Source organism: Nannospalax galili, unplaced genomic scaffold (genome assembly GCF_000622305.1).
Source record: "Nannospalax galili isolate Female #2095 unplaced genomic scaffold, S.galili_v1.0 scaffold1387, whole genome shotgun sequence".
NCBI classification, from domain to species: Eukaryota; Metazoa; Chordata; class Mammalia; order Rodentia; family Spalacidae; genus Nannospalax; species Nannospalax galili.
The window spans coordinates 801,336-824,918 of NW_008355976.1; the positions used below are offsets into that span (position 1 = coordinate 801,336).

Consider the following 23,583-nt stretch of genomic DNA (forward strand, 5'->3'; position numbering starts at 1 on the left):
ACCAGGAAGTCCGCAGGCCCCTTTCCCCGCCCTCCGGCCGGCTGTCTTCTGCGAGCTTCGCCCCCTCGACCGTCCTCGACTCCCCACAGTCCCCCACCTGTAGGTCCCCTTCGGGTCTCTCAAGGGCAGGTCTCCCCCATGACATCTCACCCCAGCACGGGCCCCAGGTTAGACATCTGCCCCCTGCCCCGCCATCTGCTCCCGCCCCCCCACAACCTCCGCGCGAAGGCTAGGAAGGGCGCCCCTAGGCCCGGTCCTGCCCCCAGCCGGTGATGGAGCGGTGGCCGCGGCTGGCTAGGGCTTGGCGGTGATGGGTTAGGCTGGGGCAGTCCCCACCCCTGCCCTGAGCCCCGGGGGAGTGCAAGGGGTGGCGGTGATTCAGCAGTGGGAAGGCCCCAGACCCCTGGGGAGGGTGGGGAGACTGGGGGAAGGGCAGCTGTAGTCAGAGCCCGGGGAAAAGACACGCTCAGCAGAGGCGCAGGCGGAGCCGCGCGGGCCCCAAAAACAGGATGTAGTGTCGTCGTTCCGCACCTCGCGGCTCCGCGAGGCTCAGGGAGGGGGCAGGGCGTGGGGGGACGTGGGGCACCCTTTGCTCCGGGTTCTCACCCCGTGCCCTACTGCTCGGAGCTGAAGGGCCGCACCCAGGCCTCTAGTCCGGCCTGGCCCAGGGGACCCGCGGGTGGGCGGTCTCGTGGGCGCCCTCTGGTGCTGCTTTTCCCCAGCCCTGAATCCGTCTCTGGCTCTGTGCAAACTTTCTGGGCTCCTACCACGTGCAGGGCTCCGCTCTAGGTGCAGTGGAAATAGTATGCAGGTTTCCTGTCTTAGAGAGGCTCTACAAATAAAGACGATCAATTCCAGCAAGAAGTTTCACCTTGTCATGCATCGTTTCTGTCTTTGGTAAAATTTAAATAATATTCTCTATCCTGAGGTGGTGAAGATATCAGAATAGGTGTCCATGAGGACCTACTGTGTAGAAAGTGAAGATTATCACATTCAGGCTGGTGAATGACAGGACTGAGTGAGCCTCCTCTGACCTCTCAGGAGGCTTGTGAATCTCTCCTCCTCTGCTTTGGTCCTTGAGACAAATTCCTCTCCATAAGAAGGGAAGAGCAGAATGAGCTAGGGAGAAATTTAAGAGCATGGAACTGATGCTTGGTGTTTAATGGACAGAGACGATTGTGAGTCCCAGAAATAACAGGGCTCTGAGGCGGACCACACAGTCAAATGGCTTCACTGAAGCCATTAAAAAGTATGTTCCAAGCCAGGTGTTGTAGCACATGCCTGTAATTTCAGCACACGGGAGGTGGAGGCAGGAGGATCAGGAGTTGTAGGCCAGCCTGGGCTACATGTGACCCCTGACTTAAAAAAAAAAAAGAATTTCAGGGCTGGAGAGATGGCTCAGCGGTTAAGAGCACTGACTGCTCTTGCAAAGGACCCGGGTTCGATTCCCAGCACCCACATGGTGGCTATGAACCGTCCTTACCTCCAGTTCCAGGGGAATCTGACGCCCTCTTCTGACCTCCGTGGCATTGCACGACACGGGTGCTCTCACATACATGCAGGCAATACACCCATACACATAATAAATAAAATCTTAAAAAGAAGATTGTCTGGAAAAAAGATTGAAAATTGGGTTGTAGTTCAGTAGTAGAGTGCTTGTTAAGCATGTGCATAGCCCTATACCCCAGACCACAAACAAAAATCTTATTTATATATAGCAAATATTTTAAAATCAATTAAGGGGCATAGTGATAAGAACAGAGTAGTAAGAATATTCAGTGCAGTAGATTGAAAAATTGGATTGGCAGCCTGGGATAGGCTTTGCCTCCTGAGCTGGAGTGTCTTAGGCTTGCCTCACCCTAGTACAGGAGGGAGAACCTACTTCGGGATTGCTCAGTCTTATGGGATATGGGTCTGTTGGATTTGAAACTACCAGCAGAGAAGGAAAAATCCCAGAGCTGTATTTCAGAAAACCTAAAAGTCTAGACTTATCCAGTCAGACTACTGAGGTTTAAGGTGAAGCCCTACCTTTCTCTGCGTCTCAGGTTCCCCACTGGAAAACAAGGGGTTGAAGTAGATGATACCTTTCAGTTCTGACCTTCTATGATACACCCTTGAAAACAGTAATTAAGTAATTAAGGTTTATGCATAGAGCATATTGCTCACAGTTCTTTAATATCACTTAGGTCATCGTGTTTTGTGCTCTAGTAAATTGTATCTGTGTCTAATGTCTGTCTCCTCTACTGACTGTAAGTCCTTTGAGGTTGTGTCTGATTCGTCTGTGTCCACCCACTGGACCCAACACAGACAGGCCTGAGCACACATCTGTGTTCAGTAAACATCTGTGGAATGAAATAGCTTTAATAAATTACTAATATGTGTAGAACCATTGGCATCCAGGTGGTTTGAAGTCGCTTTTGTGGCACAGATATATGAAGGGCCCAGTAAGACCAGAAGAGGGAGATAGGGAGATGGAGCCATCAGGAAAGGTTTCTTGGAGGAGAAAAATGCTAAACTGAAGAAGGTTCAAAAGACCACAAATTCATCCCAGATGTGCTGCTTCTTTTCTTAATCTCTTGTTTGCTGTTTGCTGTTTCCAAGCAGGTGAGGTGTGTGTGTGTGTGTGTGTGTGTGTGTGTGTGTGTGTATTTTTTTTATTCTATGAAAATTTCATACATGTACATAACATATTTTTACATAGATAACTTTTTTATTGAGATTTTAAAATTTCATACATTTCCCACTCAAATCCAGACCCCCTCCCCCATCCATGTTACCCGCATCCCCCCACCAAACCCTGTGCACTCTGCCATACATGCTAAGTCCTATTCAGCAGGCGAGTTTTTATAGGTGGTGAACATATATATATGCTTCCAGACCACTGAGACACGAGAATACCATGGCACTTGGACATTTAGAAGGTTTTTTTGTTCATTTGTTTTTTGATTTTTAATTTTATTATATTTATTTTTATTTTTTATGTGTGTGCATGTATTGCCTGCTTGTAGGTAAGTGCACCCGTGTCGTGCAATGCCCGCAGAGGTCAGAAGAGGTTGTCGGATCCCCTGGGACTGGAGTTACGGACAGTTGTTAGCTGCCATGTGGGTGCTGGGATTCGAACCCTGGTCTTCTGCAAGAACAACCAGTGTTCTTAACCACTGAGCCATCTCTCCAGCCCCTGTTCATTTGTTTTTTGTTGTTTGTCTCATGTAGCCAGGCAGATCCCCAAACTGATTAAGTAGCTGAGGCTGGCTGGCCTTGAACTCCTGAGCTTCTTGCCTCAACCTCTGAAAGTTCTTGGTGAGGTAGAATAGAGATTATAGAATGAGCTGAAAGGATTCAAATCCTAGTAGTGATATAGTATGGCATTTGACAAGCCATATAACCTTTTACATCATTCCTTCAATTCAGTGTGTGTGTGTGTGTGTGTGTGTGTGTGTGTGTGTGTGCATTGCACATGCCAGAAGTTGAAGTCAGGTGCCTTCTTCAATCACTCTCCACCTTTTTCTTTTTTTTTATTTCTTATTTTTATTTTACCTGTATGAGTGTAATGTTGCATGTATGTAAATGCACCCATGTCATGCTATGCCTGTAGAGGTCAGAAGAGGGCATCGGATGCCCTGGAACTGGAGTTAGGGACAATTATTAGCCACCATGTGGGTGCTAGGAATCAAACCCAGGTCCTCTGCAAGAGCAGCCAGTGCTCTTAACCCCTGAACCATTTCTTCAGCCCCTCCCCCTTTCTTTTTAAAAAATATTTTTTTTGGTACACCCTTTTTTTTTTTTTTTTTGGTCTTTTTGAGACAGGGTCTCCCTGTAGCTCCAGCTGCCTTGAACTCACTCTGTAGACCAGGCTGGCCTTGAACTCACAGAGGCTCCACCTGCCTGTGCCTCCCAAGTGCTGGGATTAAAGGTGTGTGCCACCCCACCCAGAGGTACACACTTTTAATCCCAGTACTCGGGAGGCAGAGGCTGGCTGATCTCTGTGAGTTCAAGGCCAGCCTGGTCTACACAGTGAGTTCCAGGCCAGCTGGGGCTACAGGGAGACCCTGTCTCAAAAAAAAGACCAAAAATTTTTTTACTTATCATTATTATTTTTTATGTGTATGAGCGTATTGTCTGCATGTATATAAGTATACCCATGTTGTACGATACCCAAAGAAGTCAGAAGAGGGCATTGGATCCCCTGGAACTGGCATTGGATCCCCTGGAACTGGAGTTACAGGCAATTGTTAATTACCATGTGGGTGCTGGGAACTGAACCCAGATCCTTTGCAAGAGCAGCCAATGCTCTTAACCACTGAGCCATCTGTACAGTGCCTTACTTTTCTTTTTTCGGTCTTTTTGAGACAGGGTCTCCCGGTAGTTCCAGCTAGCCTGGAACTTACTATGTAGACCAGGCTGAGCTCACAGAGATCTGCCTGCCTCTGCCTCCCGAGTGCTGGGACTAAAAGTGTGCATCAACAGGCTCAGCCCTACTCTTTGATATAAGGTCTCTCATTGAACCTGGAATTTGCTGGTTTGGCTCGACTGGCTAGCCAGCAAGCCTCAGGGATCCTCCTGTCTCCTCCTCCCCAGCACTGGGATTACAGGCACACACCATTGTGCTTGGCATTTACCTGGGTGCTGGGAATTTGAACTCTGATCTTCATGCTTATATAACAAGCACTTTACCAACTGAGCCATATCCCCAGTTCCCTCAATGTATATTTATTGAAAATTTTCTTGTTGCAAGGCATAGTTTTCCTGCAAATGATGAAATGAAAACACAGACAAAGCCCTATTCTGATATAACTAGCAAAGAAGATAAACAGGTAGTCATACAAAAGTACAGAGTGTTGTAACAGCATATGACAGAGCTACCTTCTGAGTCTTAGTTTCATTTTCAAAAGGGAATGACAAATACCTTGAGGGATTGTGAGGATGAACTAAGATAACAGTTGTGGAATGGTAAATTGGCCAATGGTATCACAAATATTAATTTCCACAACCAGATAATATTTTCAGGGTTTTTCTCTTCCCTATTTTTCAAGGTCAAAATGCCAAAGATGGACTCAGTACCCCCGAAAGGGAAGGGTGGGTGAAGAGATAGGGAGGAGAAAGGACCTGGATGAGCTCATCTGAGCTTTGGTGACTTCCAAATAGGTTTTCCAGCCCTGATTCTCACTGAACTCCATCTAGCTCCTGCAGCTGAACTCCAGTCTCAGCCCCTACTGACTAACCTTAAAATCCAAATTCTTCTTTATCTCTAAAGTTGCTTCAGGGAACAGCCTTCTTGAGGCTCCTTTTGATCCCTTGGTCTTTCTCAGCCTACCTGAGAAGTGGACACCATCTCTTCATTCCTTCTTTGCTTTAAAAATTATTTTGTAGGCTGGGTGTGGTGGCACATGCTTTTAGTCCCAGCATTCAGGAGGCAGAGGCAGTCAGATCTCTGTGAGTTCAAAGCCAGCCTGGTCTACATAGTGAGCTCCCTGTATAGGGTCTATATAGGGTCTCCCTATAGCCACAGCTGGCTGAAACTATCTATGTAGAGCAGGCTGACCTCAATCTCAAAGAGATCCGCCTGCCTCTGCCTCTGCTGGGATTAAAGGCATGTGCCACCACGTCTGGGCAAGAAGTTAGTGCTCTTAATGTCTGCGCCATCTCTCCAACCCCTCTCCCCTTCTTTTTATCTGTGCTGTGAAAGACAAGCTCCATGTCCTATTTTTTTTTTAATAATTTTTATTGTTTTTATGGGGCTGGAGAGCTGGCTCAGAGGTTAAGAACACTGACTGCTCTTGCAGAAGGCCCAAGTTCAAATCTCAGCAACCACATGGCTAATAACAACTATCCATAACTCCAGTTCCAGGGACTCCAACATCCTCTTCTATCCTCAGAAGGCATTATATGACACGGGTTGCCCTTGCATACATGCAAGCAACTCATACACAAAAAATAAAAATAAATAACAAAAAAATTTTTTGGTCTTTTTGAGACAGAGTCTCCCTGTAGCCCCACCTGGCCTGGAACTCACTACGTAGGCCAGGCTGGCCTCAAACTCACAGAGATCTGCCTACCTTTGCCTCCCGAGTGCTGGGACTGAAGTCATCTTTCCAGCCCTTGGTGCAATTCTTTGATGGTTCTAACACTTGTTGTAGAATAATGTCAATATTTATTGAGCACATTATGCTAGACGCAGTTCCAATTGCTTCATATATATTAACTCCTCAAATCTTTTTTTCTTTTTCTTTTCTTCTCTTTTTGGTCTTTTTAAAAATATCTTATTTATTGTTTTTATTTTACGTGTATAAGTGTTATGTCTGCATGTAGGTAAGTGCACCCATGTCGTGCAATGCCAGTGGAGGACAGAAGAGGCTGTCAGATCCCCTGGAACTGGAGTTACGGACAGTTGTTAGTCTCCATGTGGTTGCTGGGATTCGAACCCAGGTCTTCTGCAAGAACAGTCAGTGTTCTTAACTGCTGAGCTATCTCTCCAGCCCCCCTCTTTTTGGTCTTTTTGAGACAAGGTCTCCCTGTAGCTCCAGCTGGCCTGGAACTCGCTATGTAGACCAGGCTGGCCTCAAACTCACAGAGATCTGCTTGCCTCTGCCCCCCAAATGCTGGGATAAAAGGCGTGCGCCACCACACCGCCCTTTTTTTCTTTTGAGAAGTCTTACACTGTGACCAGACTGGCCTGGAACTCATTCTGTAGCCTTGAACTGGTGGCAATTCTACTGACTCAGCCTCTCAAGTGCCGTGATTACAGGTGTGAGCTACCCTGTAGCTTCAACTCAACTCATCTAAGCTTTATAGAACCCTTCCTTTTTCAGATTGGAAAATTGAGGCCAGAGGGAGAAACTGAAGTCAGACAGATTGAGTCACTTGCTTGGAAGTCATACATCAGAGCTTGGATATGAATCTAGGCAGTTTGATATTAGAACTTGCCCACTTGCCTCTCACTTTCATAGTCTGTACCTCCTCACAGCCTTCTTGACTACTTTTGGTAACTGTCTTTTTTCTGTGCTTCCTCAACTATTTCTATAAAAATCCCTCTCAAGACATTGTCAACAATTACTAATTCTCTTTTATATACATCTATTTATTTTCCCTTAAAAATTGTGCTCTATGAGAGTAGGAAGTAGCTTATTATGAGTAGATGCTCAGTAGATTTTGAGTTAGTGAATGAATATTGCCAGTAAGATTCCAGAAGTTGGGGTTGGAGAGATGGCTAAGCAGCTAAGAGCACTGGCTGTTCTTGTAGAGGACCCAGGTTCAGTTCCCAGCACCCACATGGCAGCTAACAACAATTTGTAACACCAATTCCAGGTAACTTGACCCCCTCTTCTGGCCTCTGAAGGCTTGGCATGGTGCATTTACATACATGCCAGCAAAACACTCATACACATGAAAATAAATCATTCATAAATAAATAAAGTTACACTGGGCATGGTGGCCCATTTCTTTAATTCCAGCACTTGGGAGGCAGAGGCAGGCGGATCTCTGTGAGTTCAAGTCTAGCCTGGTCTACATAAAGAATTCCAGGCCACCTAGGGCTACATAGTGAGATCTTGTCAAAATAAAACGAAAACATATCTTAAAAAAAAAAAAAGGATTCTGGGCTGGAGAGATGGCTCAGCGGTTAAGAACACTGGTTGTTCTTGCAGAAGACCTGGGTTCGAATCCCAGCACCCACATGGCAGCTAACAACTGTCCTAACTCCAGTTCCAGGGGATCCGACAGCCTCTTCTGTCCTCCGCAGGCACTGCATGACATGGGTGCACTTATCTACACGCAGGCAATACACACATACACATAAAATAAAAATAATATATAAAATATTAAAAAAATATTCAAGAAGTGTTTCTGGAAAGGGAGATGATTCTTGCTAGAAGCAGAGCTCCTCAGCCAGTTTCTCAGCAGCAACTGTACTTTCTATTTTTGGACACCAGGGTACGCCACTAACAAAGCATTTCAGAGAGATTGCTAAACCTTTGAGTAGATCTAGTTTCTCTCTCTCTCCTCTCTCTCTCTCTCTCTCTCTCTCTCTCTCTCTCTCTCTCTCTCTCTCTCTCTCTCTGCGTTGTATTGCTGGGGATGGAACTCAAAGTGTTGGCAAGCACTCTGCTACTGAACTCATCTACCCAGCCCTCTTTTTCCTTTCGCTTTGAGTCACTATCTCATGTAGTCCAGGCTGGCCTCTAACTGGTTCTGTAGCCAAGGATGGCCCTTGAACTCCTAATCCTCCTTTCTTCACCTCTCTCAAGTGCTGATATAACAGTAATAGGCCACCACACTTGACTAATGCCATAAACTCTTTTTTGTGTGTACATATATACAATGGAATTTTATTCTGTTATAAAGTATGAAATTTTGACATTTTCAGGATAATGGATCAAACTGGAGATCATTATATTAAGCAAAACAAACCAGACCCAGAAAGACAAGTGTTAGTATTTGGTTTCATGTTCACTAGCTAGTTTAAATTTATACACACATATGCACACACACGTATGTAGGACATGAGAGTAGAAAGGGAACCATGAGAGTGGAGAAAGAAGTGTAAAAGAAGGGAAATGGCAGGACAGGAGGGGTGCTTGAATATATGTGACATGAAAACAGGACAGATTATTTGGGAAAGAAGGGACCAGCGAGAGAGTGAGGAGATGGAGAAGAATATTACAGACTGAATAAGAACAAGGTATAAAGTTGGGCGTGGTGGTACACGCCTGTAGTCCCAGTACTTGGGAGGCAGAGGCAGGCGGATCTCTGTGAGTTCAAGGCCAGCCTGGTCTACATAGTGAGTTCCAGGCCAGCTGGGGCTACAGGGAGACCCTGTCTCAAAAAGACCCCCACCCCAAAAAACAAGGTATGATGATATATGTGTATGAAAATGTTAGACGAAATCCACTACTTTAAAACAATATTTTTTATTTATTTATTATTCTTATTATCATTATTATTATTTTGTCTTTTTGAAGCAGGGTCTCCCTGTAGCTCCAGCTGTCCTGGAACTCACTATGTAGACCAGGCTGGCCTTGAACTCACAGAGATCTGCCTGCCTCTGCCTCTGAAGTGCTGGGACTACAGGCATGTGCCACCACGCCCGGCTTTGTTTATTATTTTTATTTTATGTGTATGTGTGTATTGCCTGCATGTAGGTAAGCACACCCATGTCTTGCAATGTCCACAGAGGACAGAAGAGGCTGTCAGATCCCTTGGAACTGCAGTTACAGACAGTTGTTAGCTGCCATGTGGGTTATGGGATTCGAACCTGGGTCTTCTGCAAGAACAGCCAGTGTTCTTAACCGCTGAGCTATCTCTTCAGCCCTGAAACCCACTACTTTTTATGCTAACTAAAAATTTTAAAAATTAGGGGCTGGAGAGATGGCTCAGAGGTTAAGAACACTCTTTCAGAGGACCCGGGTTCAATTCCCAGCACCCACATGGCAGCTATGAACAGTAACTCCAGTTCCAGGGGAATCTGACGCCCTCTTCTGACCTCCGCGGCATTGCCCGACATGGGTGCACTCACATACATATAAAATAAAAATAATAAGTAGAAAAAATTTTTTAAATTTATTTTTGGTGTGTGTGTGTGTGTGTGTGTGTGTGTGTGTGTGTAGATCAGAGAACAACTTGTGGGAGTCAGTTCTTTCCTTCTACCATGTGGATTATGGGGATGGAACTCAAGTGCCTTTACCTGCTGAACAGTCTGTTGGTCCTTCTCCCCCCCCCCCCCTTTTTGGTCTTTTTGAGACTGGGTCTCGCTGTAGCCCCAGCTGGCCTGAAACTCACTATGTGGACCAAGCTGGCCTTGAACTCACAGAGATGCACCTGCCTCTGCCTTCTGAGTGCTGGGACTAAAGGTCCCACCCGTGCATGGCTACTTCTTTAAATAACATAATTTTTTTTATCCTCTTGTCTGTCCATGGATACTTGGGCTATTTTCATGTTTTAGTTGTTGTAAATGCTGCTACTTTAAATGTGACATGGGTGCAAATGTTTCTTCCAGACCCTGCTTTTATCTTGGGTGTATGCCCAGATGTTGAATTGTTGGCTCATTTGGTAATTCGGTAATTTAAATTTGTTAACTTATTTATTTTTATTCTAGTCATATGAGTGTTTTGTCTGTATATATGTAAGTGCAGCTATGCATGGAATGCCTGCAGAGGCCAGAAGAGGGCATAAGATCTTTTGGAACTGGAGTTATGGATGGTTGTTGGCTACTCTGTGGGTGCTGAAAACTGAACCTGAGTCCTCTGGAAAAGCAGCCAGTGCTCTAAACCTTCTCCAGTCCCTAATTTGGTAATTTAAAAAGTCATTTGGGGGCCTAGAGAGATGGCTCAGCAGTTAGGAGCACTGACTGCTCTTGTAGAGGGCCGGGGTTTGATTTCCAGCACCCTCATGGCAGCTACAAAATGTTCTTAACTCCAGTTCCAGGGAAATCTGAAGCCCTCTTCTAACCTCTGCGTTGCATGACACAGATGCCCTCACATACATGCAGGCAATACAATCATACACATACAATAAAAATAATAAAAATATTTTAAAAAGTCATTTGGGTCTGGAGAGATGGCTCAGAGGTTAAGAACACTGGCTGTTCTTGCAGAAGACCTAGGTTCAAATCTCAGCACCTACATGGCCGCTAACAACCGTCCATAGCTCCAGTTCCAGGGGATCTGACAGCCTCTTCTCCTCTGCAGGCATTGCATGACACAGGTGTGCTTACCTACATGCAGGAAATATATGCATACACATAAAATAAAAATAATAAATAAAATACTAAAAAAAAGTCATTCGGTGATTGTATTTTTTCTTTGTCTTTTTGAGACAGGGTCTCCCTGTAGCCCCAGCTGGCCTAGAACTCAGTATGTAGACCAGGCTGGCCTTAAATTCACAGAGCTCTGCCTGCCTCTGCCTCCCAAGAACTGGATTAAAGGCATGTGCCACCATGCCTGGCCTGTATCTTTTTTTTTTTTGAGACAAGGGCTCAGGTAGCCCAGGCTGGCCTTGGACTCACTATGTAGTCAAAGATGACCTTGAACTTCCTGATCTTACTCCTGCTGCCTCCTGAGTGCTGTAATTATAGTCATTAACTATAACTGGTTTCATGTAGTGTTGAGGATTAAACTCAGGGCTCCATGCATGCTAAGCAAGCACTCTAGCAACTGAACTCTCTCCCCAGACTGTATTTTTAGTTCTGAGACACCCTCTTAGTTTCACAGGAAATGTAACAGGTTCTGAGAAATTCAACATCTTAAGTGTGAATTAGTAAGCACCTGACCCTGATTTCTTGCCTCTAAGGCCAAGATTTTTTTTTTGTATTATGGTGGATTGAGCCCAGGGCCTCATGATACTATGTAAATACTCTACTACTACCCTATTTTTATTTTGAGACATGGTCTCAGTTGTCAAGGCTGGCCTTATTCTCTTTGTAACCAAGGCAGGCCTTGAGATTTTTTTTTTTTTTTTTTTTTTTTTTTTTTTTTTTTTTTTTGTCTTTTTGAGACAGGGTCTCCCTGTAGCCCCAGCTGTCCTGGAACTCACTATATAGCCCAGGCTGGCCTCGAACTCACAAAGATCTGCCTGCCTCTGCCTCCCAAGTGCTGGGATTACAGGCGTGTGCCACCACACCTGGCCAAATTTTTAAAAATTAATTTTTATGTGTATGAGTGTTTTGCCTGCATGTATGAAAGTGTACCCGTGCATACAACGCAGGCAGAGGCTGGAAGTGGGTGTTGGATCCCCTGCAGTTGGAGTTACAGATGACTACTAACTGCCATATGGGTGGTGCTTAACCGCTGAGCCACCTCTCTAACCCGGATCCCACTGCCTCAGCCTCTAAAGTAGCTGGGATTACAGGCCTGCTTCATTAGGCCAAGCAAGACCAAGGCTTTCTGTATCAAACTGGTAATGCACTCATACTCCGACAGGAATAATGTGGTGGCTAAAGGGAACTATCTATTTACTTCAGAAAGAAGCTCTATAAAGCATGCTTTACATTTCTCTTTCCTGTTTGTCTTCTTAAGGAAAAAAATGAGCAGGAGGTGGCTTAGACAGAAATGACCGAGCCCGAGTGATTAATATTGACTACAGAAGTGTTTTTTTTTTTTTTTTTTTTTTTTTTTTGTCTTTTTGAGACAGGGTCTCCCTGTAGTCCCTCCCAGCTGTCCTGGAACTCACTATATAGACCAGGCTGGCCTTGAACTCACAGAGATCCGCCTGCCTCTGCCTCCCAAGTGCTGGGACTACAGGTGTCCGCCACCACGCCTGGCCCTATAGAAGTGTTTTATGTGGCCTATATAAGATTGTTTATTTTTGTGAAACTAGGGGTGAAATTCAAGGTTATATACAAGGAAAGAATGTGCTCTACCACTGAATCATATCTCCAGTTTTATACTTTGGTGCGTGTGTGTGTGTGTGTGTGTGTGTGTGTGTGTGTGTGTGTGTGTATGTAGCAGAAGACCTCTACTGTGGTTTTTTTTGAGGTAAGATTTCTCATTGGCCTGGAGTTTGCCAAGTAGGCTAGACTGGCAGGCCAGAGAGCCCCAGGGATCCACCTGTCTCCACCTCCCCAGTTCACTGCCATATCAGATCCTCAGGGTTGTATAGCAAGCACTTTATTGACTAAGCCATCTTCCCAGCTAGTTTTATACCTTTAAAATTAGTTGCATGTGCCGGGCGTGGTGGTGCACGCCTTTAATCCCAGCACTCAGGAGGCAGAGGATATCTGTGAGTTCAAGGCCAGCCTGGTTTACATAGTGAGCTCCAAGACAGCTGGGGCTACTGGGAAACCCTGTCTCAAAAAGACCAAAAAAAAAAAAAAAAATTAGTTGCATGTAAGGAATAGAACAAGAACAAGAGACAGTTAATTGCAAAACCCTTAAAAAAGGAATATGTGGGCTGGAGAGATGGCTCAGTGGTTAAGAGCACTGGTTGCTTTTGCAGAGGACCTGGGTTTGATTCCCAGCACCCACATGGTAGCTAACAACCTTCTATAACTCCACATTACCTACTTGTTCACTGCCATTTGAGTTTGAGATCCTGACTCAGAGTAGATCTATAGAATCAAAATTGGGGTTTGACTTCTGTTCTGGCCAATTTTCCAGCATACAGCGTCACTCAGTGAATAGCTGAGTGATCAAATGAACTAACTCATGCCAGCAAGCTTTGACTAAGTACCTACTGTGTGTAGGGTGTATGTCTCAGAAATGACCTTTCAAAACTCACAATCACAATTACAGGGGGAGGGGCAGATATTTATGTTCTAACTGGCTGCAGACTGATTTTTTTTTTTTTGTCTTTTTGAGACAGGGTCTCCCTGTGGCCCCAGCTGGCCTGGAACTCACCATGTAGACCAGGCTGGCCTTGAACTCACAGAGATCAGCCTGCCTCTGCCTTCTGAGTGCTGGGTCTAAAGGCCTGTGACATCATATTTGGCTAGAAGTTTATTTTCTTTTTTAATCAATTAACTGTGGGAAGCATGTGTGGAGGTTAGAGGATAACTTGTGTCAATCAATTCTTTCATTCTGCTATGTGGGGTCCAGGCATTGAACTCAGGTCATCAGGCTTGGTGATACTGCTCCTTTACCCACTGAACCGTATTGCCAGCCCTAGGTTTCAGGCTCACAGTTCAGGCTTAAGGATTTCTAAGGAGACATTCAACATTATCTGGAATAACAAGAGGCCAGCTGTATTGGCCAGGATAAGGAGGGTTTCAGGTAGAAGCAGAAACACATACAGAGGATATGAAGTGCTGTTTGGTATGTTTGGGAAAAAACCTTGGAAGGAAGGCTGTATGTGGGAGGCATAGCTCTGCTGTAGCATGCTATTTAGTGTGTGTGAGGATCTAGGTTTGACACTCTGCATTGCAAATAGGCTAACACACACACACACACACACACACACACACACACACACACACACAAATAAGACCAAAACAAAACAAAAAGGCCAGTGTGATGGGAATTTAAGATGGAGTGTGGAGAGTAGTAGATGACGTCCAACATGTATTTTTATATCAACAGCCTAGCCCTTAAGCCAGGCAGCTGTTGGGCAAATCCGTGTCCTGGTCTTCAAAGGGCTTGCTCAGAAGAGGAGCTGGTTTATCACTGTCAGTCAGAGGAGGGACGGGTCCCAATCCAGTCTCCTGCCTCCAGTGCCAAGGACAGGGTAGGGCACAGAGGTTTCAGTAAAGATTTGCTGACAGTAAGCTTGAGAAAAGAACAGGAAGTGTAGGCTTTGTTAAAGGAAGCGCTCTCTTCATTGGGGCACTTATTCTCAAGTCACTGCCGCCTCCTCTAACGGACTCAGAGAGATGGGAGGGAGAGTGTGTTGCAGGGAGAGAAGGGCTACAGGCCTTACTCCATAAACCTCAAGAGGGTGGGGCATGGGAAGCAGGTAGGAAAATGGGCTGGAAGAGCTAAGCAAGGGCATCTGATTTAGGTTGGAGGGGCGGAAAGAGCTGTCAGGAAAGCAGGTGGACACTACGCTCTGTGTTTGCAATTTTACGAAGTGGGCTGGACATTCCATTTTGACTTTTTTTTTTTAATAGTGTACAACAGAACATTTAAAAAATATTTTATTTTATGTGTACAAGTGTATTGCCTGCATGAATGTGAGTGCAGCCATGTCGTTTATGTGTACGAGTGTATTGTCTGCATGTATGTATGTGAGTGCACCCCTGTCGTGCAACGCCGTGGATGTCAGAAAAGGGCTTCGGATTCCTCTGGAGCTGGAGTTAAGGACGGTTGGTAGCTGCCATGTGGGTGCTGGGAACCGAACCCGGGTCCTCTGCAAGAGCAGTCAGTGCTCTTAACCTCTGAGCCATCTCTCCAGTCCCTCCATTTTGCTTTTTGTCAATTTCTTATAAACCAATTTTACCCAATGGGCCTCACTCTTGGCCCAGCCTTAAACCTCTCCAAAGGGGCAGGGCCTCACAGGAGCTGGTCCTTCCTGCAGTACTTAGATTTGACCACCAGGGGCCGCTGTGCCAGGGCTCGGGGCCGCGCGGGTTCCAAAGCCGCATAGAGCTGGGAGCCCGTTGGTTGTGAGGCAGGTCGAGAGGGCGGAGCCTCGGAGTCCGGAGTTGGGGGCTGGGAGTGTGCCCCAGGGCTAAACCCCGCAGGACAGTGGTCACCTCAGGTGGCTCCCGGGCGGTTTTCGTAGTGCTGGGGCCTCGGTTCAACCTGGCTTTGCAGCTGAGTCTGGGGAGCAGCGCCGCGGCCCGGCCATCCGGGCGGTGCCGTAGCTGTCACCGCCGCTGCAGGCCCGAGTTACCTGAGCAACTGCATGTTGGGGGCCCGCCCGCGGGCGGGCGGTTAGGACGGGAGGCTGGGTTGAGGCCGGGGCGAGGCCGAGGCCTGTTCCTGGGGTCCTGACGGAGACCGGCGTAGGCCGGGACCTCGGGACACTCCTCGAAGCGCGGGGTGCTCGAGTCAGCCCCCTCTAACAGGTTATTCCGGGATAAGCTGGCTCCGGGGCGGGCCCGGGCTCCGCTGGGGGCCCGGCGGCGCGGGGCGGGCCTGCTGGAGAGCACGCCTCCGCCCACCTCGGGCCCGCCCCGCGCCGCGCTCCCGCCCGCTCGGGAGCCGCTGTCCCGGGCCTGGACCGTGTGCGTCCGCCTTCTGGATCAGGGCTCCGGGGGCAGCCGAGGCGCGAGGCTGCGCGGGGGCGCTGACCTCGGCCTTGGGGGGGGGGCGTCTCGGGATCCCGGAGATATCCGTGTCCGCCCGGGCCTGCCAGGGGCAGGCCGAAGCTCGAACTTCTGCCGCTCTGCGGGTCGAGGTCAGGTGCCCCGCTTCTCTCCTCCCTTCTCGCCCTCCCCCACCTCCGTGCGGGCGGGACATCTGCCCGCCCCCTCCCGTAGGGGTGTAGCAGGCTGCGGCGCTGACAGCGGCCCGGCAGCCACCCTGCCCAAACTCTCCGGAAGCAGCTAGAGCTCAGGCCGCCGCAGCCGGGGAGGACCCACTGCGCGAGCGGAGGCGCCGGCCCTTGTGCTCCCAAACTTGGAGCACTTGACCTTTGGCTGCGGGAGGAGGCAAGCCCGCAGGTGGCTGGACAACTGCGGCGCCGCGAGGGCATCGTGCCTGGGAACCGGCTGCTTCACTCTATCCGGCTCAGGGATTTGCTGGTGGGATCTCAAGGTGTCTACATCGGGCGCATGGTGACTGAGACCTAGAGCCATGGATGTGTGCGCCCGTCTTGCTGTGTGGCTTCTCTGGGGGCTCCTCCTGCATCAGGGCCAGAGCCTCAGCCACGGTCCTAGCGAGAAGACGGCAGGAGCCGGCGCGGGAGCGACTTCCGAAGAGTCCACTGAAGCAGGTAAGGCCTTGCTGCGGGCTGGTCGGGGCTCGGGGCTGGACAGACTCAGAACTGAGTGGCCTGAAGTGGGCGAGTTGCAGTCTCGGTTCGCACCTGTGAGGTTGGTGGAGGATTCGCACATGGCACTGCGTAGTCCCAGTAGTCCAAGAAGTTCTTTCTGTTCAGCAGTTAGGGCTGATATTACCATCTCCCCTGAGCAACTTTCCTCATTCCTCCTCCGGATGTCTTGTTGAAAGTGAGAAGCCTTTGGGGCCGCCTTAACCTTTCAGATCAGCAAGGTAAGACCCCCCCCCCCCCTTCAGGACTCCTTGTCTGGAAGAATGGTCTTCCCAGACGATAAATTCAGTGCTTTTAGTCAGCTTCTTCCTAAGTGGAGGATTGAGGCCACTTGGGATGGGCAGGGAAGATCAGGGCTGGCAGGCTCTGTGTTCAGGTGTGTCCTTCTGTTCTAACCACCGAGAGGGAGAACCCTAGTCTCTCCCTTCCCTTAGAGAATTTGCTGTCTTTTGCCTGTGTGCCCTATGTGAAATATCAAGGCAAGTCCTTAGATGGAATTCCTATTTACCACTGGGAAGTTAAGTGGCCTTTTCTTGACTTCAGCATAATAAAATTCCTGGGATCACTTGTTGACTTACTCTGTTTCTTCTGACTGATGAGAGTGGGGGTTCCATGTTCTTACTGTTATTATTTTTAATCTGTCCTGATTTCCCTGTACACTTGGGGAGATTTTTCTGGCAGCAGGAGCTGTGGTGTCCTCTTGCAGTAGAAAGGAACCTTTAAAAAAATACAATAATTTTACATAAAGCTTAGAGATAGATCAGTTCTCTTTTCCCAGTCTCTCACCCTCTCACGTTGATCTGCCCAAAGCTGTGGCCTAAAGGATACAGAGCAGAGGTATAGCTGGGTGTTTTGAGGATGGGCAAACTAAAATGGCTCAGTGGGTATTTGCTGATACAAGCAGGAAAAGAAAATATAAGTCATGGTGGGTGAGGAGTTTTATGAATGGCATCTTGGGCTGCCCCCTTTTACTTTTTGTGACTGGGCTGGGTATATGTCTAGGTACTTCTTGGGCTGCTTTTTAAATGAGGCCAGGACTGCCCCATGTACGAGCATGGTATTTGGGCTGTTTCTTTAAAGGTAGGTCATTCCTGCAAGTGAATTCTGCATCTTCATAGGAAGTTTCCCAGGCTCCCAGAGCTTGGCGCAAATAGTGTTTCTTACTGGGCTGTGAAAGGAAAGATTTGCTGAACTGTGAAGTAACCCTGAATAGCATTTCTGGGGTCCCAGTGACGTCCTTGTTTATAATTGATAATATATCCCGTTTTTTTCCACTTCAGAATATTGGTGTGTATGATAGATAACATGAATCCTTTTGAGAGAGAGGTATTCTGTACTTTAGATCTGAGCTAAAAGAACGTTTTGAGTTTAGGAAAATGATTTTTGGACCAAGTTAGAGAGGCATTCTAGCTTCTCTCAGGAATACCTCATGACTTGAGTTATGGAGATAGCCCCTGCCCTCACATATCATATTTGAGCACTTGCTCTTCAGATTATGCCACAAAGGGCTCTCTTTTCATCACTATTTCCTCTCAGTGCAGAAATTGGCTTTCGTTGTCATAGTAATTATATTCTAGGGAGAGTCTTAGAGAGACTCTAGGTATTGTAAATGCCTATGGTTTGTGTGGGAAAATGGGTGTCCCATCACTATAATTCTAGTAGGTTGTCTTCTTGGGGCTCTCTGGACTTTTGCTCAGGGAGGGACTTAATTTTGCAAACAGGTGGCTCATAGACTGCTCTGCAAATGTTTCAGGGAGAAGCTTTCTATATAGCCAGGAACTCTTGTAGCCTTTCCAACCCCTCTGTGCCTTGAGAACACAGGAATTTTTATTTTCTGCTAAAGCTCTTTCTATCTCTCTTCCTCTCTTCCTTTCTTTCAAGACAATGTCTTTATAGCCTAGGTTGGCCTCAGACTTGCTATATACTGAAGCTGGCCTTGAACTCTTGATCCTCCTGCCTCCACCTCTCAAGTGCTGGGATTACAAGCATGAGACACTATACCCAGCTAGCTACCAATTTTTTTCAATCAGAGTCAACATACCTGGCAAATCTAGGTTTTTTACAGTTTGTAATATACAATTATTCTGCAAAGTGACATAGTAGCCCTGTTAAAATGCAGGAAAGGATAATAAATTTCCATTTTTGCATGTGAAGAAACAGGGTTCTGGGGCCAGTAAGATGGCTCAGTGAATAAAAGTGCCTACCATGCAAGTTTGGTGACCAGAGTTCATGCCCTGGAACCCCCATAAAGGTGGAAGGAAAGAACTGACTCCACAAAGTGGTCCCTGACTTTCACATGGGCGTCATAGTACATGTACCCCTCTACCCACTAAGAAAAAAAACCTGAACAAACCTGGGTTCTGTGCTTTGTCTTTGAGACAGGTGTTCTGATGCTTAAGTCCTGGACTTCTTCCATCTTCTCAGGTCCTGTCCTGTTAAGTGAGTGCTAGGTGGGGCCTAGAGAATGTTGTTCTCCTTCTGGCAATTAGGCAGAGTCTGGTGACTCTGTATCTGAGATCCAAGACTAGGGGTGCTTTTCCTCTTCTGGAGAGTGTGTTGATGAAAGAATTCCATTTTTCTCCTTTGGGATGTGTGCGTGTGCGTGTGTGAGTGTGTGCGCATGCACGTGCGTGATATATAAAATCTCTTTTTAGTAATCAAATTTGATTCTAAGAAGGATTTAATTAAAATGCTTATAGTGCAGTGGGGTGGGAGAGCTTGGTTAGTATGTTAAGCCCTAGGTTCAATCCCCAGCACCACTTAAAAAAGTAAAACAAAGAAGTACTTAATGATTTTCTCATCTTTTCCATGCATATACCAAGCACTATTAAAACTCTGACCGTGGGGGCTGAGGCTATATTGATAGCTTAGTTGATAGAGTGCTTACCTTGCATGCATGATGTCATGCGTTTGACCCCCCACAGCAAAACCAAACAAAACAGAAAAACCCAAACCCCTAACCCCTCTAAACCCTGAGCTTGCAGTGAAGGCAGGTACTCTGCTAGTAGCTTCTTTCATTGGGGAGCAGAGAGGCCATTCCTGTTGCTCTCTGCCCCCCCTCCCGCCCCCACTATCTGAACACCCAGCTGTACTGTCACTTTCTCAGTAAAGTGTTGTGCGTTGGCTCTGCTACTCTAGGGTCTGCGTTTTGAAGCTAACTTGAACATTGGGAATCTCTCTTAGGTCTAGGGTCATTGCTTGCAGAAACTCAAAATGTTTTCTATAGAATGTGTATTGTATGAGGGATGCGGGAGGAGCCCAAAGTTGTGGCTGCCATAAGGCCATATTCAGGGTCTCTAATCAGAAACTGTGGTTTAGCTAGACTAGGTAGGGCCTTGGAGGAGCATCTACATAGTATGCAGCATGTAGGCTGTCTTCTCAATCAACCCCTTTGGAGTGGCAGGTCCGAGCTTAGCCTGCCCACCCATCTCGTTGCTGCTGCCTCCAGGGCTATAAATGGCCAGGCCATCTTGGTAGCTATGCTAATTTTAGCTGAGGGTGGCTCCCGGAACTGGGCTGGGGCCAAGAGCAGGTGGGTGGAGCTTGGTTGAAGCTAATACCAGGGGCTAGAGAAAGGGACACACTAATCCCAGGGCAGCCTGGACGTACTTATTTCCAGGCCTCAGCTTTGACAATCACCTTTAGCTAGGTTAATTGATTGAGCAAACATTGAACAGTGCCAGCTCGTGTGCTATTTATTCAACAAGTATTTGAGTGACTGCTCTGGGTCACTTACTATGTATGCTTTCTGTGAGGATTTAAGAATGAATGAAAGAGATGTTTTCTTTCCTCACAGAAGTTATACTCTTCTTGGGGTGATAGTTAATAAACACATAAATATATTCTCTTGTGGCAAGTGATATGGAGGAAAATAGAAATAAGGTGCTCAGGGGGATGAGAAAGGACTAGAAATACAGTTAAACCTGGGACCCACTGTCTAGTAGGATAGAATGATACAGTAATATCAACAGTAATGATAGCAATTATTATAAGCCTTTGCTTTCATTATTTATTACAACTATTCTCTGATAAATACTATCCTCATTTTATAGATCAGAAAATTACATCAGAGGGGTTAAATAACTTGCTCAGTGATATACAGATAGTAAAGAGAACCAGAATTTGAATTCAGGAATTCTGATTCTTCTACGTCAGCTACTAAGTTATATATTCTTTCAAAATGTCATGAGACGGGGGGAAAGGGAGAGAAAGAGAAAGAGAGAACATGTATACAGAAGGAAAGATACGGGAAGCCCAGGGGACCAGGTGACTAACCTTGCCTGGGAAAGCTGGGGGAGGCTTTACAATTTTCCCCATAGATTTTATCAGATTTTGGGGAGATAAAAAGTGGTTATTTAATTCAAAAGTTAAGAGATGGAAATATCAATTAGTTCAACCTACTTGTTTTTATATATGAGGAAACTGATACCCAGAGAGGCATTAAATAGAAGCTTCATGGTAGGTTATTGGTAGATCCTGGATTAGTTATTTAGTATATAAATCATGGCCTTGAGCTCACTGTGTAACTGAGGATGACCTTAGCTTCTGATTTTGCTGCCTCTACTTCCCAAGTGCTATGATTATAGGTATAATTGTGCCATAATACCTGGCTTTATTTAGGTACTATTAAATACTAAAAATGAGCCGGGTATGGTGGCACTTGTCTCTAATTCCAGCACTAGGAGGCAGAGGCAGGGGAGCTCTGTGAGTTTTATAGTTGAATTCCAGGACAGCTGGGACTAGAGGGAGGCCCTGTCTCAAAAAAAAAAATAAAAACAAACAAACAAAATGACCCAAAAAATCCCAACCCTCCCACAGAAAACCCAAACCAAACCAAAACAAAATACAGCAAAATGCACAGACTTAATGAAGTGCAAATTCCAACAATATGGAGAGTGTAGGCTAAAGAAGAGAGAGCTATATAGGTTGGACCAGGTTCTAAGGTGGCTGAGGAGGGCTTCATGGAACAGAGGTTGAAGGAATGAGGGTATTGTGGATGTCTTACTACCAGTGTGAACATAAGGGATCTCATTGTTGGGTGGTTGGGTATCTAGACAGTTGCTTCATTATTGGCTAACTGCTTTACCTGTAGATAGGAAGATTGCACTTATATATGTGTGACCTATTGGTGGTTCTCCTGATTACCATAATCTTAATGATGAATGTAAATATTTTCAGATATTTGTAATAATGTAATATGATATGAAAATATCATAGGTATTTCTAATATTGTGATTGGTTGCATGTATATTACATATACATATATTTGATTTTGTTGTTGTTGTTTTTGACAGGGTCTCCCTAGTCCCATTCTGCCTGGAAGTCACATTGTGGACCAGGCTGGCCTTGATCGCACAGAGATCTACCTACCTCTGCCTCCTGAGGACTGAGGTCTGAGATTAAAGGTGTACACTACCACGCCTGGCTATATTATATATACATATATTTGAAAGAGATACTTTTCAGTAAGAGAATAATTGAAAATGAAGATGTAGGCTGGGTTGGATAGTATATGATCCCAGGCACTCAGGGGATAGGCAAGATGATCAATCAGTCAAGGCCAGCCTTGTTTAATTGAGTTCTAGGTCAGCCAGGGTTACATAGTGAGACCCTGTTTCAAAAACAAAACAGTTGGAGAGGTGGCTAAGCAGTTAAGAGCACTTCCTGTGCAATCATGAGGACTGGAGTTCAGATCCCAATACCCACATAATAAGCTGAGTATCCCAAGCACAAAATCTAGCTCCAAGGAGAGTGGAGACAGGAGAATTGCTGGGGCTTGCTGGCTTCCAGTCTAGCTGAGAATGTGTGAGTCCCAGGTTCAAGGGGAGACCCTGCCTCAAATTAATAGACAGAGAGTGATAAAGGACACCTGGGGGCTGGAGAGATGGCTTAGCAGTTAAGAACACTGACTGCTCTTGCAGAGGACCCGGGTTCGATTCCTAGCACCTACATGGTGGCTACGAACTGTCCTTAACTCCAGTTCCAGGAGTTTAAAAAAAAAAAAAGGACACCTGATGCCCTCTTCAGGACTGATGTGCACACATGGGTGTTACATACCTGTACATACACATGTATATATTCTTACACAAATAAATAAATATTAAAAAAATTTATTTTATTTTCTGTGTATTGCCTGCATGTGTCCAAGTGTACCTGTGTCTGCATTGCCTGAGGAGGTTAGAAGAGGGTGTCGGATCCCCCAGAACTGGAGTTATAGACGGTCGTTAGCTGCCATGTAGATGCTGGGTGCTGGGAATTGAACCCCTGGGTCCTCTATAAGAGCAGTCAGTGCTCTTATTTGCTGAACCATCTCTTCAGCCCCCCCCAAATAAATCTTTAAAAAGGAGAAAAAAAATGAAAATGTAATTTTTTTTTCCATCCAAATTTTCAGGCTTCTGAATTCTACTTATGGGCCTTTTAGGTATATGGAGTCACCATGCTAAGACTTTCTACTGAGTGGCAGTGGTGGTCACCTGTAATTTCAATACTTGGAAGACAGAGACAGAAGGATGAGATGTTTAATCACCACCCTAAGGTACATAGTGAATTTAGGGTCAACCTGGGATTACATGAGACCCTGTCTTAAAAACAAAAACATCAAAGCAAACCACCAAACCAAATCAGAATTTCTGCTTTTAGCCAGGCATGGTGGCTTCATGTCTAATCCTGGGGAGACTGAGGCCATGAGTTCAAGGCCACCTTGGGCCACAGAATGAGACGCATCTGAAAAGGCCAAAACAAGTAAGTACTGAATCCCACCCAACAATTTCTGCTGTTTGGCCAGGAGTGGGTGAGGCCTTCTTGAGGGAAGCAGTTTCCTAGGTCTTCACAGGACTTGGGCTCCAAGTCCTCCAAGGGGTGTTTTGGTTTTCTGCTGGGGGCCTTTGAGGTCCATTGCTGAGTGACTTCATGGACATGCTGTAGTACATTTCTAACTGTGGAAAACGATTCTCAGGAAACCCAGCAGCTCTGGCTGTCAGGCTCTTGGGGAGGAAAAAGGATATCAAACTGGGCTTACTGTGGATTGTTCTTTTTGTTACTGTTGATAAAAATATTAACTCAAGGGCCGGGCGTGGTGGTGCACACCTTTAGTCCCAGGACTCCTTTAATCCCAGCACTTGGGAGGCAGAGGCAGGCGGATCTCTGTGAGTTCAAGGCCAGCCTGGTCTACATAGTAAGTTCCAGGACAGCTGGGGCTACAGGGAGGCCCTGTCTCAAAAAGAC

General features: G+C 46.3%; 1 protein-coding gene across 4 annotated transcripts in view; it reads left to right on the forward strand.

Annotated features, from left to right (window-relative positions):
* The first annotated feature begins 15,563 nt into the window (after positions 1-15,563).
* Positions 15,564-23,583, forward strand: part of Stim1 (stromal interaction molecule 1) — a 241,258-nt gene continuing 233,238 nt past the window's right edge. For 2 of the 4 annotated variants that reach the window (XM_008854105.3, XM_029556661.1), the window contains exon 1: positions 16,127-16,302. In XM_008854105.3, the coding sequence (XP_008852327.1) occupies positions 16,164-16,302 (139 nt within the window). In that variant the 5' untranslated portion in view covers positions 16,127-16,163. Of the gene's footprint in view, positions 16,303-23,583 lie in introns of all 4 variants that reach the window. The other 2 variants (XM_008854106.2, XM_008854107.2) reach the window with 2 other exon arrangements.